Source organism: Saccostrea cucullata, unplaced genomic scaffold (genome assembly GCF_032062105.1).
Source record: "Saccostrea cucullata isolate Sc308-1 unplaced genomic scaffold, CSIRO_AGI_Scuc_v1 ctg157, whole genome shotgun sequence".
Lineage (NCBI taxonomy): Eukaryota > Metazoa > Mollusca > Bivalvia > Ostreida > Ostreidae > Saccostrea > Saccostrea cuccullata.
In genome coordinates, this window is record NW_026918429.1 from 1,328,682 (window position 1) to 1,352,841 (window position 24,160).

The 24,160-nt window shown below is 31.3% G+C and overlaps 1 protein-coding gene across 2 annotated transcripts in view; it reads left to right on the forward strand.

Annotated features, from left to right (window-relative positions):
* Positions 1 to 24,160, forward strand: part of LOC134265800 (guanylate cyclase 32E-like) — a 36,391-nt gene extending 12,231 nt beyond the window's left edge. Inside the window, exons 8-21 of one of the 2 annotated variants that reach the window (XM_062748016.1) lie at positions 86 to 155; positions 411 to 519; positions 6,197 to 6,280; positions 8,099 to 8,461; positions 14,413 to 14,484; positions 14,581 to 14,746; positions 14,855 to 15,004; positions 15,323 to 15,500; positions 16,559 to 16,699; positions 17,085 to 17,208; positions 18,296 to 18,539; positions 18,783 to 18,881; positions 22,856 to 22,947; positions 23,114 to 24,160. In XM_062748016.1, coding sequence (XP_062604000.1) covers positions 86 to 155; positions 411 to 519; positions 6,197 to 6,280; positions 8,099 to 8,461; positions 14,413 to 14,484; positions 14,581 to 14,746; positions 14,855 to 15,004; positions 15,323 to 15,500; positions 16,559 to 16,699; positions 17,085 to 17,208; positions 18,296 to 18,539; positions 18,783 to 18,881; positions 22,856 to 22,947; positions 23,114 to 23,554 — 2,333 coding nt within the window. In that variant the 3' untranslated portion in view covers positions 23,555 to 24,160. The remainder of the gene's footprint in view (positions 1 to 85; positions 156 to 410; positions 520 to 6,196; positions 6,281 to 8,098; positions 8,462 to 14,412; positions 14,485 to 14,580; positions 14,747 to 14,854; positions 15,005 to 15,322; positions 15,501 to 16,558; positions 16,700 to 17,084; positions 17,209 to 18,295; positions 18,540 to 18,782; positions 18,882 to 22,855; positions 22,948 to 23,113) is intronic. The other variant, XM_062748023.1, reaches the window with a different exon arrangement.

Here is a 24,160-nt window from a genome sequence, read left to right on the forward strand (position 1 = left end):
ACGGAAATTGTAAACTTTTATATGTGTAGATCTAAAACAAAAAGAAGAAAGTTATCAGAAACGAGGCAGATTTTTTGATTTTCAGACTGGAGGCTAGCCACCATATGCAGTGTGATAGCGGCAGCTGTCTGTGTTGGAATGGTATTTATCTGCAGGTGTGTGTATGGTTTCAGTAAACTCTTATTGATGATCTATCCCAAAAATATTACCCTAAATAAAATTACATCAAAGTACAGAAAGAAAAGTGTGACATTTCACTATAAAGCAAAATTAATAATAAAAATTAAATTTATTTTCCGTTTAATCAATGTTTTACTGATGCAGATATGAACCCAAGGCAATTTCTTTATATCAAGCAGAGTAAACAAAAAGCACATCATAAGACATAACCTTTTATCATTTAATTCCAGACACTACTTATACGAACAAAAGATAGCAAGGCTTCTTTGGAAACTAGAATACAGAGATCTTATGTTCATAGACAACGTTGAAGAAGTCATCTCTCCGGCCAAACGAAAGGTAACCTTTAATATGCTGAAATAAACAGTTATACAGTTATATTTACACGTAAAATATACAAGATATACATGTGCAATATAAACGATTTCAATTGCTTTTATCACAACCACACTTTTCCAGTTTGTGAATGATTTGCAAAATGTATTGGAAACATCACCAGAAATTTTACAGATCGAATTGATAAACTTTATGATAAACTTTTAATCAAAAGTTACGCCCTGCTTTAATGCCGATATTTTTTACTGGCGGTTTTCTCAGGTAAGGGAAGAGACTTTCCATTTAATCGATAAGACGCAGGATGTGTTATATCTTTATCAAAATAAAAAAACAAAAACAAAAAAAATCTGTAAGCATAAATTTCTATCTTTACATTTAGATTAATAAATTTCATCTATTTGTTTTGCAATCAGTATGAAATTTAATGGTTATGACGTTTGGAATTCGTCTGGAAATTTCGGTAATAATAATCTAGAAATACAAGGATGACTATATTTTGACTAATAAGATCAATCAATTTATAGAAAAAGGTTGAAGTTACGGCTTTTGGGGGGAAATGAAACATCGGCAAAGCTTGTTTTGGTAGACTATGTATTATAGATTTTCTGTCTCATTCACAAAGAGTAAATTCTTTTTGATGATTTAGTTCTATATTCTTTCCAAAAATAATAAAATACGTCTGTGAAGGTCATAAGACAGTGTTTAGTTGATCATATGTTATGCATAAACATAAAACATCCAAATTTACCTCCAGCAAACAGAGTACATCAATCAAATAATAAAATCTATCATAAAATCTTATTTAACTAAACATATAACTATCGAAATCATATTCTTTAAATTTGACAAATATATAATTTTTAAACATACAAGTAGTTTAAAAAAAATTTAAAAGTCACTCTTTTTGCAAAAGAACCTTGAATTATTGTCCCTTGATTTATGATTGAGCCACAAAGTTTCCAAAAGCTGAAGGGTAGTAGATACAGATTCAAATATTAACATCAAATAGTTTCATTTAATAAATAAATAATAAATAAATGATTTCAAACGTTTGTTTGGTCGCTTCACAATTACTGAGTAAAGACGTCCAAATGCCAATGTGTAAATGGAAAACCTGAGAAAAATTTAGAGAGAGGGAGTATATTGTGTTTGTGTAGAATGACAATGTCATAGATAGTTATCATTGGTACCTTTATTCCTTTTTCCCAATTGATCCTTTGTCTTTTAAATTATTACCTACCCTCTGATAGTAATATACCTAAAAACAACTATTACTCTTATGGCCGGTTGCGTATCTCAGATTTAAACCTACGATCGATGATTCCGGGTTTAAATCCAAGTTTTCGCGTTGCACGCATGTAAATTTACGGCTCAGAATTACGGTAAATTCTGAACCTGGTGTAGAGGTGGTTTAAACCCAGCTTTACAAGGTTTCGATGTATTTTTGGGTAGAATATTTCGGATATTTCGATGTTGCAGAAATGTTTTATGGCAATTATGATTGCGTTGATATATTTTGCATTATCAAAAAAAGCTATTCTACAAAATAATTTTTTGGCCATGTTGCAGCAACATGGGGATTTTTCTTTTTGCACACCTCTTCAACAACTGTTCAATGTGCCGTTTTCACACTGATTTAGCTGTAGTATGAAGTTTTGGAAGAACTTTTAATTAAAATGCATAAATGTACATAAACAGGAATTTTATGGAAACTCTCTAATATACCAAATTTAAATCAAATTACGAATTTTAAACTTTCGAACAGCTGATGATACACATTCCAATAATTTCTAATAATGCCGAATTTCATGAGGATAAAAAGTCTTTCAGTTATCAGTGAATCAGGCTATCTACAGGGCCGGATCGGAGGAACCGGGCATGGGGGAGGGAGGGGGGGAGGGTATGTTCGTCCCCTATAATTTTGCCGCTGTATAAAATTCTACAGAAAACATAGATAATAATTTAGTGTTTTCTCAAAAATAATGTCTTATAATTTTTTTTCATTTGATTTTAAAGTAAAAATCTAAATTTATACATTTTTGCTTTATTATTTACCTGTATATTGTGTTTTGATTTTGTTTCTTGTTTCTAATTTACTTATTCCAAAGACCCCATTCATGTTTTCTTCTTTTCAGTCTTATGCAAAAGCTGTATTCTGTTTGCGTTTTTATATTTTCTTATGGTTTGAGTTTCGATGAAAGATGCCGTGATTTGAGTTAAATCATGTAAATTGTAAATATGTTACGCACGGTATTGGTGACGCTTTCTATTGATTTTCCTTCTATAGGGAATATTGACATGCATTACTCTATAATAGTGTAAATAAAAAGTGTCTTTAACTATATAAAACCCAGGGATACCTTCATGCTAAGTTTTACCAAGTCGCTCACTGATATGAGTAATTTTACGTTCCGTTTACGCGACGTTAAACGTCATTTATAACGTTACCAAAGAACTTTATTCGGTAATAACCAATATTTGCCCCCCAAATCAAACTTTGATGGGGATATATTTAATTAAGTTCTTAAACAGGGGAGTATATGCTGACTTCAAAGCACTGAATATTTTCATAAGTAATGACGCCATATGTACGTAATGACGTCACAAACATGACATAAATTTCAGTTTTTTATGAATTGTACAGAAAAATGTACATATTTCGTCGATATTTTGAGTAAAAATCACCGAGCGCATGTGTGTTCAGGATCAATATTTTGATGTATAATGTGTAGAATGATAATATCAATGAAATATGTCAATATTGTTCCTGAACAAACTTGCGCTCTATAAATTTTAAAGCTAAAATTGTTGAAATTTTGTCCATTTTGTCCTCTTTCTGAAAAAGGATATAAAATCGGACTAGTTTGTGACGTCATAAAAACAAAAATTGTGAATACACTGCTTTGACACTATAATATTTTCTCTTAATTTATATTTCTCATACAATTTATTGAATTCAGCACATTTCAGGAAGTTTTCAAAATTTGACTTTTGTGGGGGCAAATATATGCAATATACCGCATATAGTTCTTTGACACCAACACCGTGCGTAACGTGATAGCATTTTTTCAGCATTATCAATTTACAATTTAACATCAATATATATCATTGTTTTTAAATATATCCTTTTAATTTTCAACCAGTTACTAGTATTAAAACTTGTTTCAAAGTGCTGTAATATTAGGGAACCTATTATCCTTCAACATTTTATACGAGTAAGTCAAGATTAGGTAAACCTTACTCAGTTTTATAGCGTGCAACAGAAATGCGACTCAGGTAATCCCGACTCAACTGGGGTTTAAACCCGGCTTACGTGATCCACGGATCAACCATTGAGCTGTACTTATCTGAACCATGGGTACGCAACCGGCCATTAATGTTTTATCACCATGCATTTGGTTTTTTTTCATTTCCAGTCCTTTTTTACCTTGATCAAATGATCTTGATTCCTTGTCATTAGACACTTTCCTTTTATTAAATTCCATCTAGTACTAAGGAAATCTTGAATTAATGTATGTTTTACTTAAAAAGTAAAATAAATGTTAACGAGCCAAAGGAAACTTATATAGAGAGAAATTACCAAATCTTAAAGTGTCTGAATTAAAAAAAAAAAAGAAAAAAAAAAAGAAAACAACTGAGAAAAAAGAACCAAAAGCTAGAATTAACCAGTGTTTTTATAGTAACAAAGTTGTAAAAATGTTCACTAATTTTCCGGAAATATTCAGTTTTTTCTTTTTGTTGAATAATTAAAAATTTATATAAAAAAAGAAGAAGTAATTAAATAGACTGGGTCCTAATGATTATGTTTGATTTATCCCCCCCCCCCCCAAAAAAAAAAATTGCAAAAAATTTATAGGAACCTCTCGTTAAAGATTCAAATCCCAAGAGATTCCGTTGTATTGCTTTACCTAACTGTTTCCTGTGACGATTAATCAATAAAACAATTTAACTTGAATAAAGTTGTAGGAGTCTTACTGATGTTACTGCACAACATAAAAATAGGGTTTGGCACATTACAGCATTAAATATGACCAGGCCTTGGGTAAAAACTAAGACGAGATCATTTTTGAATTGAGTCTCACTTTTTCTATATACAGTGGAAAAGTGAGACTAGGATCGAAAGTATACTGGTGGGGACATTTAGATAAGTTTCCTTTAAAAAGCTTCAGATTCATGGCTTACAATAAACGTTTTGTATTCCCTTTGTGACTTATTCTATTTCTTAAGTATTTTAAAAAATCTAAGGGTTAAAAGCTATTGATTTGTCTGATGAGGTTACGAAGTATCCGATAGCATCCGATAGCGGATAATAAATTTTACCGTTAACGTTGTTTTTCGCTTCTAAATGTCGCTCAAGGGACAAACAACTGTTCTTAACTATATGGCGAAATGCTTCTTTAATTCTCAGTATAGTAACAAAGTTGTAAAAATGTTCACTAATTTTTAGGAAATTTTCAGTTTTTTTTTCTTTTTGTTGAATAATTAAAAATTTATATAAAAAAAGAAGTAATTAAATATACTGGGTCTTAATGTTTATGTTTGATTTATTTGGAATATTTTTATCCCCCCCCCCCAAAAAAAAATGCAAAAAATTTATAGGAACCTCTCGTTAAAGATCCAAATCCCAAGAGATTCCGTTGTATTGCTTTACCTAACTGTTTCCTGTGATGATTAATCAATAAAACAATTTAACCTAAATAAAGTTGTAGGAGTCTTACTGATGTTACTGCACAACATAAAAATAGGGTTTGGCACATTACAGCATTAAATATGACCAGGCCTTGGGTAAAAACTAAGACGAGATCATTTTTGAATTGAGTCTCACTTTTTCTATATACAGTGGAAAAGTGAGACTAGGATCGAAAGTATACTGGTGGGGACATTTAGATAAGTTTCCTTTAAAAAGCTTCAGATTCATGGCTTACAATAAACGTTTTGTATTCCCTTTGTGACTTATTCTATTTCTTAAGTATTTTAAAAAATCTAAGGGTTAAAAGCTATTGATTTGTCTGATGAGGTTACGAAGTATTCAATAGCGGAAGACTTTGATAATAAATTTTACCGTTAACGTTGTTTTTCGCTTCTAAATGTCGCTCAAGGGACAAACAACTGTTCTTAACTATATGGCGAAATGCTTCTTTAATTCTCAGCTGATAGTTTTCGGATATCATGAATTCATTTAAGCTAATCAATTTGCCGAAAACAGGATAAGAGAATGCAAAATACATTTCTTCTTGTCCATGCCATGTAAAAATTGGAATCCAAGCTTCCCATTTCTGATTCAACTTTTCTGATATATTTTATTATTAAAATGGTTATTTCAAATTTGGAATAATTTCTTTAAAATTGCACCCTAAGTAGTAGGAACATAAATTCTCCGTATTGGTGTCATATTGCCTACTTTTAAACCTTTTCATGGTATTTATCCAGTTAATGCAAATATCAAACATGTTCGTATTTTTATGTTTGCACAAAGCGTAGGTCGGATAAATGAAAAGTGTGCGTAGAGAGAGGAGAGAAAGAGTATATGTTTTAATACGTAGAAATCACAAATATTTGGTAAAAATATCTATTTGCACAAAAATATGTCAATATTATATATTTACAGTATGATTTTGGATTAACAAAAACATTGTACTTGCATTGAAAATCCTTTTTTATGATATATTTGTTTTTCTAGAAGCGAAGTAGTGAATATTTCCCAAGTCTGTTCCCTAAATATTATAGTTACTTAATGGGTCTATCACGAAGCGATCTAATAAAGGTGAATAAACCAGTATTTTGCATGAATGTGTACTTGTAATCACTTAACAGTCTGAGTAGTTTTATATCCATGTTGCAACAAGTCTCTTGTTACATTGTACATTGGTTGTATAGATGCTACTTGTCTTCCATTTTATAACATCTGTATGTTTACTATATGGGATTACTAATCTACAAAGGGTGCTCTGTAAATCTGTGTTGTTCAAATAACTTTAATACTTCAGTAAATATGTTGTGGACAAACTAATTTGATGTAATTGAAGCTTTGCTATCATATGTGAATACAATATTCTAATATTGCAATTCAAATACACTTACATGAACCTCTATTTATGTCATTTGAATGTTTTAATATGCATCTATTTTTCATTATTTATATGTGTTTTCATAGCTATCAGAAATATTTAACTTGTTCTCTTCAGAATTTCTTTTTAAGTACTGAATTTTGTTACAAGTAGATAGCTGTGCCAGGCTTTAATTTAATGAGAATACAATTTTTTAGATTGTACAAAGACATAGAAAGCATCAGCACAAAAGCATCCGCCAACTTTTTTTTATATATATACAATATGGATATGTATTTCGAAACGGTATCGACTTGATTTTCCGAAAATTGGAAATATTAAAACTATAGAATCTATGATACGACTTTGTGTTTTTGAAAACGTTAATAATTATCAACACTTAACAATGCCTTGAACAAGGCTTTTCTTAGCTATGTGTTCTATAAAATTTTTAATATTATAAAATTAAAGAAGCTCATAAAATTAGCAAATTCCCGATAGTACTCCATCATTATACATGAAACACAAACAAATAGCTTAAATTATTTAGTTTCTAGTCTCCTTGGATTTAAAAAGACAAAACAAATTCTTGCTCCCCATTTTTTTTTTTCAAATTTGCTTCGTCAATTCCCTGTTATATAACTAATGTAGCCCTTTTGATTCGTGTTGTCTTCAGGAAATAAGCATATCAACCTCGCACTTCTCGCTCGGTTTATACTCTTTTCTGTGAAGTCGCTATATCTATAGATCGACCCCATGAAAGGGCTATATTTGTATTACATGTATATTGTCGACAGAAAACACTCCTCCTGTCTAAATGTATATAAGGCTTGTCACATTTATCTGCAATCCCAATTAAGCTTTAATTATATGCTTTATAAATAAATTTTCGATTGCTGTAGAATTAGTAAAATCTTTGTGGATCACAAGATTGGCATTGCTTGAAAGCCGAATATACAGAAATGCAAACATTAAGTTTGAGTTGAAGAAAGATGAATTCAGCTTAACTTATAAGATTTCGTTCCACTTAAAACGTCTCCAAAATGTACTATATAACATCTACAATTATTCTTTGAAATATTTAACTTTCTTTGGTCTTTTTAATGTCGTAAATGTATTTAAAAAAAAAAAACTCAACACAATGGATATTTATCGAGCTGAAATAATATAAAACAGTTGATTTTTTTTTTTGGTTTCTGAAATTGAGCTATCCATTCAAACCTGCTACACTATAATGTTTTTTTTCCTACAGGGAATTGATGCTGTAAAAAGTCTCATGCATTTGTTACATTGTTTTCATTTGTATTTCATTGCACAATTATCAACATTTTTGTTATGATTATTCATGATAATTTTTTTTCGTAGATTTTTGATTGATATATTTCGACAATGAAAATAATTGTGTAATTCTCACTTCTATCAATTCTGAAAATTGATTTTAGCAAGGTACAGAATGTATTGAAAAAAAAATTGTTTCTGGATGCTTTACATGAAAAAATTTACCAGCTGAAGTTTTGTAATTTTGATTAAAACAGAGAAAGTCACAAACATCCTGGAGGTTCCTCATCGATGGTGATGAATCAGGGAGATCAACACTTTTAGGTACCACAAAGTCTGACTCAGGAAGGTCATTTTTCGGCAACAACAAGGCAGACAAGAAGAACAGTTCCCGTGGTTCAGTGGCTACACATCCTGTTAAAGTGGGCTCCTACAAAGGGACCGTGGTCTCCATCAAGATACTGACCAGGAAGAACCTAGATATGAACAAGTCACTGAAGAAACAGCTGTACATCAGAAAAGAACTCACCCATGATAACATCAACAAGTTCATAGGGGTCTGTGTGGAATCCCCACATCTTTATATAGTAACACAGTACTGTGCCAGGGGAAGCCTCAAGGTAATTATCAAGGAACATATTTTTACTGAAAAGTACTTTTGAAGTATACGTAGGTCAAAAGAAACTGCTATAACAGAATATATTGACTTTATGCTCGTTGTTTATAATTTTTGTAATACAATTGTAAGTTTATTATTTTTCGTATGTAAGGGTTTTCAGTCTCTTGTAACGTAATCAATGTCCTGATTATAACAAGTGCAAACCAGATTCAAACACACACACACTTCAGTTCATAAATTTAATTTCTCCGATAAAAAATGATAAAAAAGAGAACTATTTCAAATTATCTTTAAAAAATTAGACCTTTCATCAAATATTTTTAAAAAGGGTGCATATAAAGATACTAGTTAGTGTAAAAAGTTTAACATGTACCTATCTTAACAATTAAATCTAGGTTTAAATGAATAAACCTTTTTTTAATTTCATTTGAGATATGTTCAATTCATTTACAGATAGGTTCAGTTGAATTATAAATATCTTAAAAGTGTTTGACAATTAAAGATACCAGTAGGTGCAATTAAAACATTTCGACAAATAAGTTGAAGATAGGTTCAAATAAATTATAACTAAGTTAAATTAATTAACCTATCTTTAATCAGTAATACTCATATCCTCAATTCTTATCATTAGTTCCGATCTTCACTTCTGTCGTACCTGTCTTCAAATGCATCGTATCTTTCTTCAGATGAATTAAGGAGGTTCGATCCTGAGCTTTTGGGCAGATTTTGGTCTGGACATTCATTTCTAAAATTCAGCATCATTTTTAAATTCTAACATTAAAACAAATATTAGACAATGCCAATTAAACTATATCAAATAAAAAAAAAACTGCGATTAAATTGAAATCATTCAAATAGGTTTAAGTCATGAACTATATTCTGAAAAACTAGTATACTTGACAAAAAAGTTCAAGACTTTAAATTTCAAAATCTTTTATTCTTTTGGAGATATATGCAAATTGATTTTAAGATAAGTGCAAAAAATTGAAAAGAAATACAAATCAAATATTAGTTAGACCTATCTTCCAACTTAACCTTTACCCCCCTAAAACACGAATGAAAAAGATACAATTGAATGAAAGATGGAGCTACAGTAAATGAATAAAATGATTAATTCATTGATTGTATATTGTTTAACATTTACTCATATGGAGACGCCACCATTTGCCGGTGATTAATGATTATAAGAAAAATACAATTCATTTATATATCTCCATGTATGTTTGTATGTTTTTTTAATGTTCCCTCAGGAATTTTCACTCAAATTGATTATTAAGGGCTGTAAATTAAGATCTCTTAGCTGCACTTACGGTATTTGGACAAAGAGGGATCTTTTTTTTGTTCCAGCACCTAGTACGACAAGGGTTTGGTCTCACCTAAAGATCTCATCTCCATGTTCCGGAGTGGGATTCAAACCTGCAGCATAAGGATCGGTTCCCAAAAGTTATACCTATCCTTAATTCTTAGTATTTGTACCTATCTTCAAAATTACGTATGCATATCAAAATCGCGTATCAAAAGATTGATGGGCAATATAAAAACCATCTATCCTTCTGTATTCAATAATCCAGAAGTGAAAAAAGAATTAGACAGATTACATGATCAGTAAGTACTGGTCCCTGTTGACAAAGCAGGTAACAATATTGTCTTCGTTTGTAAGGCTTATTATATAAATTGTGTTTTAGAAGAACTTGCATTTAATTCTACAAGTGGTAATCCAACTTATAGTTCCCTTTCTAAGGAAGAAATTCTTCAAAGTCATATGTCAGAAACTTCATAAGAATGCTTACAAACAAAGATATATTGTGGGTTCCAGTAAATGTTCAACCAAACCTCTTTCTTTTACTGCTCACTAAAATCATGACAGTAGTGTAGGAAAATTTTCAAGAGTACAGTGCAACAATATATTCAAGAAGTGGTGTGAATCAGATGTGGATACTCAAAAATTCCAAAGAACTTTTGGACTATTTGAAATCACAAGATCATACCAGTATCAACAGCTTAAAAACTTACGATTTTTCAACTTTATACACAACCATTCCAGGATTTTTGATATCATTGACAGCTGCTTTTTCAAAAATAAATGGAACTCGTAAATTTACTTACTTGGTCATTGATCATTTGCAAAATGATTTTGTTAAAATACATTCTGATTCTACACACAAGTACTCTGAAGTTGACATCAAAAAAGATGCTTGAGTTTCTGATTGACAATATCTATGTGATTTTTGAAGACCAGGTCCTCCAACAATCTATTGGAATTCCCTTGGGTACCAATTGCGCTCCGTTATTAGCAGATCTATTTTTGTATTCATATGAAGAAGAATTTATACAAAACCTTATGCGTGAAAAGAAGAAAACACTTGCTGTAGCCTTCAACTCAACATTTAGATATATCGACGACGTATTGTCAATTAACAATAGTTATTTCCATTCCTATGTCGATACGATATATCCTGGTTAGCTTGAGGTAAAAGATACCGCAGAGTCTGACACATCTGTTTCATACTTGGATATTTTACTTCAAAAAGACATTAATGGTAATCTAACAACCAAGCTTTATGATAAACTTGATGACTTTAACTTTTCTATCGTCAACTTCCCTTACTTATGCAGCAATATACCTTCATCACCTGCATATGGCGTTTATATATCTCAGTTGATTCGATACGCAAGAGCATGCTCTACGTATGAACAATTTCTAAAACGAGGTAAATTACTGACAAACAAGTTGATGAAACAAGAATATCAGCCGTCTCGTTTAAAGTCATCATTTCGTAAGTTCTTTGGTCGATATAATGCCCTTGTCAGCAAATACAATTTCTCATTAAGTCTAATGCTGATTGACGTTTTTCATACTAATTGTTAGTCCATTATTTATACACTGAATTGACGACGGATTTTTCCGTTATTTCCGGATCATGACAAGGAGCACACGGCAGGTGTGATTTGTCAGCAGGGGATGCTCACTCCTTCATGGCACCTGATCCCACCTCTGATGTTTTAGAGGTCCGTGTTTGCTCAGCTTTTATTTTGTAGTGTTTTGTGGACTTTTATATTGAATACTGTTCGTTATCTCCATATCCTTCGTGCATATCTTCAAAGTGATTGTATCTGTCTCCAAATGAATTAAAGGTTGACGTAATAGAATTAAACCTCACATTAATTTATTTAAGCAAAAAGGTGTCGAAGATACATGTAAATTTTTAGTTACAAATTCTAGTATTTGAATATTGGGTATGTGTTAATTTGGCGTCCCACATCGTAATTGTAAAATATTGTATATCATATTAAGCATAAGGTAGAAAATTTCAGATCCTGTAGCATGGAAAATTCACAATGCTGATGTGCCTCATCCTTTTTTCTCTTTCGATGACCTTGTTTCTGTTTACGCTGACCTAATTTCTAGAATGATTAATAAGATTTCTCTCATTATCTTAAGAAATCTAGCATCGACCTTTTTTCTAACGGGAAGTTATGAATCTGGATTGTTAAGAATTTGTTGGAAAGAATTTGATATGCGCATGCCAGAGAAAGATGCATCTTGTCTTCCTTTGTAAACGTGATTTTAAACCACGTTGTGTGGAAGACACATTAAAAACCTTGACTGACTTTCTTTTTTTTACATTTGTTCTGGTTATTTTTGTAGAGAGCTTTATTTATTCTATTCAATCTTAAAACATAAGACATATTTAGTGCTAATGGAAATCTGCTTGAATTTATCAAAGTCAAATTCATCAGAGATTACCACAAATCTGCAAGGAGCTCAACTATTCTCCGATTCTCTAGAATCTGTTCTTTACATTAAAAGTAGAGAATCGATGATAGAGAAAGAGTCTTAGAAGTATATACACATGTCGAAATGCTACAAGTTACAAGCACCTCAACAAAATTTAAATTATCTCTTTTTCTTTATAATAGTTTCCATTGGGGATTTTAGCTAGAACTTTTAATTATCGCTGAAAACCAAATGATGTAACAATTATTAATATTTTTTTGCACTGCATTAAATAAAACAGGTAGATTAATACTTGTTATTATTGAAATGAGTTGAGAAATTGGAATGTTTAGCTTTTATATCACTTTACATGATTTTAATAATAATTTGACAAGCGTGTAATATGATAAGTGTAATTATTCCCCGTTTTCCTTTGTACAGAAGAAATTACAATCAAAGCATGAGGGAATGCGTCATCGTTTTTTTTTTGTACAAATTAATGCAATATAATCAATACTCATTTCTTTAAGAATGACATTAACTGTGGAACTTCTCAATTACAATAGTTTAATCATTACTGCACCCATTATATGAGAACACTAGCGCTGCATAGGGGAGGATTTTTTTCTTTTGTGTATAGGTTCTATCAATAAGTGAAAATTTAGGAGAAAAAACAAGTTGGCATAAATATGATAAATTGCAGAATTTATTGCAAGATATTATATCCCTTTATTAAAATTGGGAATTTTTGGAAAACATGCCTTCCATCTTCATTTTATCTAAAATCTCTTTTCGCAACAATATTCATTACATTCAAAGGCTCAAAGAGTAATTTACAGAGGTAGATCATGAGCGTATTTACAGCATAACGAAAATTAATTAGTGAGAAAATTCTTTGTCATCAGAAAAAAGTGAGAAGATATAATTATGATGTTTTGAATGTAGGACTTTTTACGATTATCTCAGTCTACAAATACTAGTTAAATACATTTAGACATTAGGGTTTAGAGTTTGAATAGAAATAAATGAAACAAATTGATGTATTTTTAAAATACAATGTAATTTGATTTCATTGAGAGCACCGGCCTCAGATTATAGGTACAGCTGAGAAGCAAAGAAAAGTGAAATGGAAAATAAAGTAACTGTGGTTTGTTCGACGTCACTTGGAAAATTGCCCCTCATATTTAGACTCTTTACCACTTACCGCTTTAAGGCTGCACATTTAGACCTGTACTCGAGGGTCATTGAGCAATGATGGATTTTTGTCGTGCCAGAACTTACCGCACACGGGACCCCGATTAATACGACCTCATTCAAAGGTCCAGTATCCACGTCCCGCGAAAGGATTCGAACCTGCGTCGTATGAATCAAGTCCTTACTTTACAACTCCAAGGCAAACGTTCGAAGCATTGCGTCATGCGAGGGTTAAATATAAAACCTCAATGTTTTACTTTCTATATAGGATTTCATTTAGTTGTGTCTGCCGAAACATGGCTGAAAAATTGCCAACTCGGCGTTAAACAATATTCAATCAATCAATCATTTAGTTGTGTATAATATATTTTCATATACATGAATGTGTTTAATATATTTTTTTTGTTTCTTTGAAGGAAATATATTTCACCACATCCAGACACATGTAAACTATTTCCAATTTGATGTAAAATCTAGATTCCTTGCTAGTACTTCTGTTGATATTTTAGCGATTGATGTCAGAATATGACAAAATTTGGGTTTTTAAAATTCAGTGAATCATAATATTTAAATTATTAATTTACAGTTTGAAATTTCGGAATTTAAATTAAGCATCGGATCTGGCCTCAGGATCATGAAACAAATTTAGACTTAAGTCAATTTTTCAATTGCCTGTAAAATGGTTATTACATGTAATTATTGAATTAATCTCAAAATTTGCAAATTACAACACTCTTGTGAATCAATATTGGAATATATTTTAATTTTGATCTGCTTGACTTCCACAACATTTAAGTACACCATGAAGATTTTGACTTAAGCCTACGATGCTTCATGATCCTTGGGCCTGATCTTTTGTTGTTTTTTTAAATTCATAATGATTATACATATGCATGTAGCATGGGTCTAATTTGAAGCTACATGAGTTTCTTGAAGAAACGTAAATGAAATATATTCTTGAATTTCTGTTTTTCATCCTTATGAAAAATTTTTCTATGTTACTTTTTTAACAGTCAATAGACAATATTTATATTTTATAGGATATTTTGAAAAATGAGGACATATATCTGGACGATATGTTCATTGCATCGCTCGTGGCTGATTTAATTAAGGTATTGACTTCGTCTTCTTTTTCTCTTTTTTTATGGTCTTGTTTTCTATTACAAAAAGTGATTTGTGTCTGAATTAAATATTCAATCTTTGTGCAGGGAATGATCTTTATTCATGAGAGTGAAATTGGGTTCCATGGAAACCTTAAATCGTCCACGTGTTTGGTGGACAGTCGATGGGTGCTCCAAATCGCAGATTTTGGTCTGCAGCAGTTGTTTAGCAAAGAAATGAATACCAAAGGGGATACAGAAAGACAGTATGATGGTAAGGTAACTTTTTTTTCTTAATGAGCATATTCACAGACAAGCAATTTAAACAGTTTCTTCCCTTTGTTAGACTTATGTTTATTAATTCCTATTGCTTTAACCTCAGAATTGCTATGGACTGCACCAGAATTGCTGCGTTCAAAAAATGCTCACACGTATGGAACTCAAAAAGGGGATACCTACTCTTTCGCCATCATCCTGTATGAAATACACGGACGAGAAGGTCCATGGGGAAATACGAAGTACACGCCGGCAGGTTTGTTTTTATTTATTAAACTCAAAAGTTTTCAAGGAAACAAATAAACATTAAAAAATTAAACACTGGTTTTATGCGTAAGTAATAAATCTTTTCTTATAGTACATTATACTAATCTTGAAATTAAAATTAATTTATTTCTCTCTAAACCAATAGGCATCAGTTAACTAATTAACTATTTTATTTCTTAATAAGGAAAAGACTAACTATTGAAAACTCTTAAGCATATAAAATGAAGGACAAATCAATATTATGCTTATAAATCATCATTTTACCTTATGTCTTCACTGTACATCATGAACATGTAACATTTGTTAGAAATCGTGAACCACGTGATCCGTGACGCAGACGAGACCCCCTTTCGTCCTGACATAACCCGGTTGTCATGTGAAGACTTTATTAAACAGTGTATCACGGAATGTTGGCACGAGGCCCCCGACTTCAGACCAGACTTTAAGTACATCAGAGTCCGCCTGAAACCCATGCAGCAGGGATTGTAAGCAAATAAATCATATATTATCTGATAAGGAAACACGTGTATATTTGAAAAATGTACATTTGCAAATATAGTACATAAAATGCAACATTAATGCTCTTTTAGATAATTCATTGTCACAAAAGAGACTTCGGGGGAACAAAATACATTGCAGGGCCACGGATTTTTGTTAGTATTTTTAGTGTATGAAATATTGAGAAAACGGAAAGTAATTATGCTCAAAACTCCATTGAAACTAAAAATGTTCCTAAACAAACTTCTTGTATTTCTAAACATTTTCAAAAATGAAACTAAGTTAAGTTTTTTTCTTCTCCTCACCAAATTTTGGGGTTTTATAAAATTATAATAAAAGGGTGTTAAACTAACAGATAACTTTTTCCTTTTTAGTAAGACAGAAACCTATTAAAGCAATGATATTTGGAAATTTGTAGAAAAAAGTCAAATATTAATTCTTGAAAGTTTTCTTTCAAAGGAGGATATCTTATAGAAAGTAGCAACCATTTTGAAGTTATTGGAAACAAATATTTGACCAGAAAGGATTAAACTTTATAAAAACCTTTGTATTTAGTCCTTCGTGAAAGTACAATCATATCCACTATGTCTAGGATTTGATAACGTGAATCTGAACAAAGAACACTAAAAATTGCAAGAACCTCTTTGATTCAATTTTGTATATATGTTTTTATATATAAAAAGGACAACATTTTGTCAAATAATTAGCAAGTATTCTCTTCATTGAGTTTTTAAGCAATTAAAAGAAAGCAGCACATGCAAATGACAGAAAAAAAATTCTATTATATGTTTCCCTTATAATTAACTCCTCAAATTGATGGGATAAAAATTCTCTAAATTAATGCGTAGATTGAAGACAACAATAAACCAATCTATCCTAACTGCAAAGTCTAGAGATTATCAAGTTGTTTCATTCACTGTATTTTAATACTACTAAATAAATATTTTGGCATTTTTATGATGTCAATTACTCTCGAAATAATACAAACTAAACAGTTCTTATTATTAACTTTTAATGTAATAAAACTCAAACCATTCCTTCCCAGAAAACCAAATATATTTGATAACATGTTGGCCATCATGGAGAAGTATGCAAACAACCTTGAAGCTCTGGTAGCAGAGAGAACTGAGCAGCTGTCGGAAGAAAAACAGATGACGGAGAATCTTCTATACCGAATGTTACCAAGGTGAGAGTCACGTGAGGGGAAATAGAGGCTACCATGTATTACCCAAGTCATGGTCGAGATTTTTATAATGGATCGTTACATTCATGTCTGTCATTCGTGATGTCTACTTTAAAAAAATATTCATTAGAAATGTCATTTTCGCCGCAGTGATCGATAATGGTTAAAGTATATGTTACTGTGACATTAAATGTGTTAACATAACTAAGTCTAGCATTTCCTGATTGATCACATTTATTGGCTATAACACGGAACTGCACAAAAGGAATAATAGCTCATTTTTTTTTATTGAAATCAGTAAGACACATATTAATATTTCTTAAAAACTTTGGCACAGATAAAGGAATTCCAATATGTTGAAATTTTTATATCTAACTTTGAATTTTAGGCCAATAGCTAACAAGCTGAAGAGGGGTCATTACGTAAATCCCGAGTGTTACGACAGTGTAACCATGTATTTCAGTGATATTGTGGGCTTCACCGCCCTGTCCGCGGAGAGCACACCCATGCAGGCTAGTATATAGTCCCTACTTCGTTATCGAACTTGATGATGTCGATGAAACACCCACTGACCCTTGAACTTGGAAAGTTGATCAAGATTAGTACAAGATCTGATGTTTTTACAGAAATAAATAGCAATGTATCGATAAAGCATTACCAAATTTATTTCCCATCAATACCAGAACTGGTTATTTTTCATTACTGAATTTTTTTAGTTAATATCTGAATCAGTGTTTTCAAGTAGGATTTCTAAAAACTGTTTTTGGAAGTCGGTTGCCTCTTTCTCAATAGTAGGCTTTAAGAAGGGCAAGGTTTATTAATATTAGTGAAAAAATTAACTCTTTTAAAAATGGTATTTGCATTCGATTTTAAACCATTTTAATGTCTAAGGTGACGAAAACGAACATTTATCGATCACAAAAACTCTATACACAATACAAATATCTAAAGAAGGCATTAAACATATGGACACAAAAAAGGAAAAATAAACCTTCCCTCCTGACAAGTCACACCCGAAAACATATTGACAACATAAAAAATCATAAAATCACTTTCTACAGAATACTTTTTGCCAAAACATTGGAGTGACATATCTCCATTAATATACTAGATTTCTACCTCAACTTTAAGAAAGCTTCATACATGTAGTCTCTCGTTCATTTCTTTTCTTTATAACATTGTTAAGAACTGGGTATTGAAATTTGAGTGAAATGCTTGTAGTGGGCGAAATATGTGTTAATAATAAAAATTGTTAATTTAAATTCTAGATCAATTAAAAATGTATTTTTACAACAATAAAAATATGATCGATCAAGTTGAATAAGAACAGCATAAAAGTACAAAACTGCGTGGACCTTTTTCGTGATATTTAACAATGGGTCTTGAGTACGCTTTTCACTTCCAATGCAATTATCTTTCGATTTACGAATAAACGTCATGCGCTATTCAAATTTTATTTAAAAACAGCTAATCGGAGATTTAAAAAAAATATATATATACATCTTTTAAAAGACGTCAGAAATTGTACATAATACATTTTGCTTTGCAAATATCAGTTAAATTAAATGCAATTAATGATTTACTTTTTCATACTTACAGATTATTGACATGCTGAATGAACTGTACACTTGCTTTGATTCAATCATTGCTCATTATGACGTCTACAAAGTGGAGACAATCGGTGATGCTTACTTAGTTGTCAGTGGACTTCCGATACGTAATGGTGATAACCATGCAGGGGAGATTGCATCAATGTCACTTAAACTCTTGTCAGCTATATTGTCCTTTAAAATAAAACACAGGCCTGATGATACATTAAAATTACGTATTGGTATACATTCAGGTATATAAGAATAATAAAATTTATTATGCTTTATATTTCTTTTTTTTTTTTTACATTAAATGTTTGCATATGTTTTCTTGCGCATTTTAAAGTTCTCAGATTCGGACTTTAACTCTGTTTTTAAATTTTGAATTTTTTTTCGATCGAGTTGGTGTTCTTCTTGCAAACTTGCGATCATACTTGACTGAAGTGTAAAAGAATTGGAAAATATATGTTTTTGACTAAAGGAAAATCTAATTCTAGGTCCAGTAGTAGCAGGTGTTGTTGGACTGCGCATGCCCCGTTATACATTATTTGGAGACACAGTAAACACTGCATCTCGTATGGAAACCAATGGACTACGTAAGTAAAAAAGAAACTAACAGGAGCCCGTAGATGCATGCTAACTTCCAAATTAATCAAATCTGTCTAGATCAGTATTTTCTTCCTGAAAACTACCTTGATTTATTACAGTTAAGTAAGCTTTAAGTAGTTTTGGTTAGGGAGGATTTTAGATTGATTATTGTTCTCCACCACACACACACACACACACACACACACACACACACACACACTCTTTAATTTATAATTTAATTCAAAAAGTATTAAAATAAAGCTTGAAATGGAAATTTTTTCATGCAACAATTTTCATTTTATGCCTCTACGTATGATTCAATGTTCTTTAAAGTTTTAACAAACGGTATTTAAAAAGTTGACATTTGTACCTAGAAAAATGAAGTAAAACCTGCATATTTTAAAAAATCAAATTTCTTTTAATTTAGCCTTAGTTACCAATGTTTATATGCATGATTTGAAATTAGAAGTGATTTACAGTGTTTTCTTTGAAAAGAAACACTTCATACACTATGCATTATGAAACAATTGAAGTAAGTAGGAGAAAGTAAAGTCCAAATAATTGTAAAATTCATGCAATTTTCTTTAAAAGCCTGGATACCTATGATTTTTATTCCTAATATGTATTTCTTGATCAGTTATCAATTAAAAAATAAGCAGTAGGTAGTTCAAATTGCATTTCCTGAAAAATTATTCGAGATTTACTAATTTTCCCTTTATAATATGATTAAATTTAAAGATGAATTTTAAAGAAACACCGTGGGTAAATACATTTTAATTTGAGAATTTAAAATTGTGAGCATTTTCAATTAATCAGTGCCTGATTTTCAGAACCTAAGGATCGGATAACCTTAACCAAAAAGTATTCTTATCAAATATCGAGAACATTTGTTAACAAGACTGCACATGGCAATGATTCAGTTTCTGTGGGTTATGTCTTTGTAATTTATATCCTGTAGAAATTCACACGTTTCCTAAACTGCTCATGATCTATGAGATGTAGAAAGTTTGCCTCACAAGAAGCATTTAGTTAAATTTAAATATAAAGGATAAAATACTTTATACTTATCTATAATGCATCTTTCTGAAGTAAATTTTTAAGTTGAAACCTTTGTTCCTAATCCAATTATGGAGGTAATTTGTGAGTTTTTTTTAAAATTGAAAATGACTTGAATTGGGTTAGGTGACACACTTTCCTCTTTCTAGAACTCCTCTTAAATTTTAGGTCGTGGGCAATTCTGCAGTACTTTTGATTAGAGGTATCCAAATGATATGCAATCATTTTACGGAATTTTCATTCTTATACTTGAATCAATTAGAATCCGACGAAATCATGTTTTCACAACGCATATTTTCTTTAACGCAAAATCATGCCATTTATTTTGTGGTATCCTGTAAATGTAAAATATGATTTCAAAATTTTCCTTTGAATCAAGGAGGCCAAAATAAGTTCAGAATTTAAAACAATTTTGAAACAATAAAACGGCTAATGGGCCACAAGGCTCACCTAAATCACAATGTCCCTGCTTTTCTTCACCAATAACTTCTTCCTTCCTGTATGTCCTATATATGTAAAACTTTGATCTCCTACAGGGCCAACATCCAAACTTGAATCTACATGTCACAAGGATACCTACTTGTTAAAAGACTAATAAGGGCTTTATTGCTCCTAAATTTTCTTAAAGATCTTTCAAATATAGTAAACTTGATAGCCCACTGTGTCCCCACCTTGCCTCCGGTAACGATCAATTTAACACTACTTGAGGAGGCCTCCATATAAATATGATTTATCATGATTTATCTTCCTGAATTTATAAAGATGAAAAAAATTGTGATTTCTCTTGTAAAATACTTATGGCCTGATCCTAACTCAAAGGTCATGATTTGAACAAATGTAATGAAGATTTAACCTTCATTTTTTTTTCTGGCCCAATTCCTCATATATTAGAGTTTTACTAACTCTTAATAATCTCCCATTAAAAATGGCCGTTGTCCATACTAGTTATTTCGACAGACTTATTACTATTGCCTAAGTATATGTATGCTTGATGACAAGTTCCGTTGAAATTACTCCATTGGCTTTTGAAAAAAGGTAAATGTTTAAAAAATTTACTAACGACACACGATAGATGATAGATAAAATGTGGAAGAGCGTCTCCCTACAGTCGAGGAATAAGGAGTTGATTCTTACGTCGCGGGTTTGAAAACCACTGTGGGACATTGAGACCAGTCCTTCAGATATCGCAGTATCGCAGTAGGTGCTGGCACGAAAAAGATCCCCCAATGCTCAATTGCCCCGAGGGCCGAGTATAGGACAAAATTTGCAGCTCTCCACTGGCATGGGGTGGCGTCTCCATATGAGTGAAAAACTTTCGAGAGGGACGTTCAACAAACAAACGAAAGATGGACAGACAGAGACTGGACATCCTAAATCAGAAAAACTTTTCTTGAGTCACAGGCACAAGTGAACTAAAAATCTTTGTTTCCTTTTTACACTGAACATATTTCTCATTAAATTCTTTAAGTTTAGTCAAGCAATGAAGTTGAAGTGTTTACCTACGTGATTGAAGGGCCACGTTAAAATTACATGCATTTATTTAAATTGTAGGATTTTGTCGCCTCTTTGTTAGTTACTCAGGAACAAAGGAGAGTACAACTAGAGGCTAAAACATCAAAGATTTTTTCGTCTTATGATAGCATCTTGGTCATTCATCATAGAAAACATTTTGGAATTCTCTTTGAATCTTTGTTAAAATCAAATATACAGTTTTAACATTTAATTTAAATGTAGCTAACTTGTGCGTATGTTTTGTGCATCTGCAAGATTGCATATATAGAGGAAATTGTTGTTTGGAAGAAACTAGAAAATGTCGTTTTCTTGGCAATTTTACACAGCCGCAAGTGAGAATACATGCATTTGGCTCTCTCTTAAAAGAAATCCTACTTGGTATGCACTGATAACACCTTCTATAAAATTCTCCTTCAAAAGCAAGAAAGCGTATAGCATTGATGTATAAAAGGATGGGCAATAGTCTTTATAGTGACTGTGAATGTCTAATGAATGAGCTATAATTGCGGTTGATTTTGTATGATAGTCTATTAAGTTTACGGACATTAATTTAGGGTCATTTATTTAAGGATCCTGACGTAAGAAATGTCAACTAATGCATTCCTTGTTCCTTATCAATAAATTATAATTTTTTTTATTACAGGCAATGAAGAAAATATTATTAACTGAAATGAACATGAAATTTAAATTATTATTTCTAATTTTCGATTTTATTGTTAATTATTTTCTTTAAAAACCCAACAAGTACTTGCATTCTTTAAGAATATGCATTTTCACATGCAAATGAGAAGAAATGATGTTTGGAATAGTAACTAACATAAAATTCCTTTATTGTTTTACTGTAGATCAGTAAAATTTTTGAGACACCTTATTTTCGCGAGATATTCATTGACTCATGATTGACTCTTGATTATCGATACAAAATTTTCAAGAATTGTGGTTTTTGCTCCTTATAATCCTAAGGAATACTATTATACGCGAGAATTAAAATTTCGCGAGCAGGCTGTCTCGTGAAATTACGCGAAAATAAAGTTGTCGCGTATAAAAAGTGATTAACAGTATCTTTTTCATTCCTTGATAACTCTTTTTTGTCTTTTATCCGTTCATTATTAGGGAGTTGAAGATGGATAAAAAGTTATCGCTCACCTATCGCTCAAAATGATTGAAAACTTAAGAATTAGACAATACTATAAGCTTGCATCTGCAATTATCGTTTCTGACATTCTTTTACTATTACAAGAAAATATGAATTAATCTGTATTTCTTATGATAATTTTTGAGTTGTTTAAGAAATCAGGAAGTTACAAGCTCGACAAAGTAAAACTCCAGAATCCGAGAAAAATACTAAACTATCATGCTTCTTAAGCTTTTTATTCTGTCATTTAATTTTATAATATTCTATTCTTTAATACAGCTTTGAAGATTCATTGTAGCAGTCAGTTTAAGGCGATTTTGGATAAGTTAGGAGGATATACTCTGTCAGAAAGAGGATTCGTCAGCATGAAGGTAAAGCAGACACAAATCAGACTAAGATTTCATTACGTTTCATAACATTCTCTTGCAATAAATAGAATAGCAGATTATGGGAAAACCTCAGTAAGTTAAGAAAACTAAGTCAGTAAGCATATTTTGAATAAAGATACATTAGATTGAATACGTTCATTATTTACAGGGAAAAGGGGATCAGTTCACTTACTTTTTGGAGTCTCAGGACGAATCTTATCGGATCAAACGACTAGAATCAATGGAAAGAGCGACAAGTTTCTCGAAGAAACCCACAGTGAATGTTGTTGCTTGTCGTAAATGTAGTGGACAAGTTTGTGATTCCTTCTCACTTGACAATACCTATGAGAAATGTAATGGATACTCTGATTATTGTAGTGACTGCCTCAGGGACAGCATGCCAAAGTTTGTGTCTGAACAGAACACCGAGTGCAATGTTGGATCTTATGAGGACGACTTTCGGCAGAACCTGGAAAATAATAATACTCGATCTCATTCCGAGACCTGCGAACTTTGGCGGGAAAGTGAAGTGCAAATGCCATTGATGGACAGTAATGGTGACTTGGGTTTTTATAGACCCGGGGTTCTATCAGATGAAAGTGTATTATGATCCTTATAATTTGTTGGCTTCTTACTTAATAAAAGATCATAATGACATATATAATAAGGAAAGATGTGTGACATACATATTAAGGAAAGATACGTGAAAGAAAAATCGATAGTATTTTGGTGTCCAAATGTTATAGAAATGCATTTCAATGAGTATTTTTAATGTGAAATCCAATCAAACGTGACAGTAATGAATAAATCTAGAATGATGTTGCATGCAATAGTTTTATGCTGTTTGTGATAAGGAAATGAATTCTATTGTGTCTAAATAATTTCATTTTCTATGTGAAGTTAAATTTATCTCTTTTTATCATACCTAGAATGGCTGGGTTTACTATGATGAAATTAAAAGTTACTAATGCTGGTATAATAGGAGTAAGAATCTGATGTATCTTGCAGAATGTTTAACATGGTATATTTATTACTATTACTTTATTAATTATTATTATTTTAGAAGTTTCAAAAATTACAATTGTTTGAAAGTGGACGAATTGTTATTGTCTTGTTGCATTAAATTTTATTTCTGTCCAACTGCTTAAGTTTTATAATTGATTTGTCATATGCATTTATTATTATGTATTGTAAAAGATGTACAGCATGTAACAAA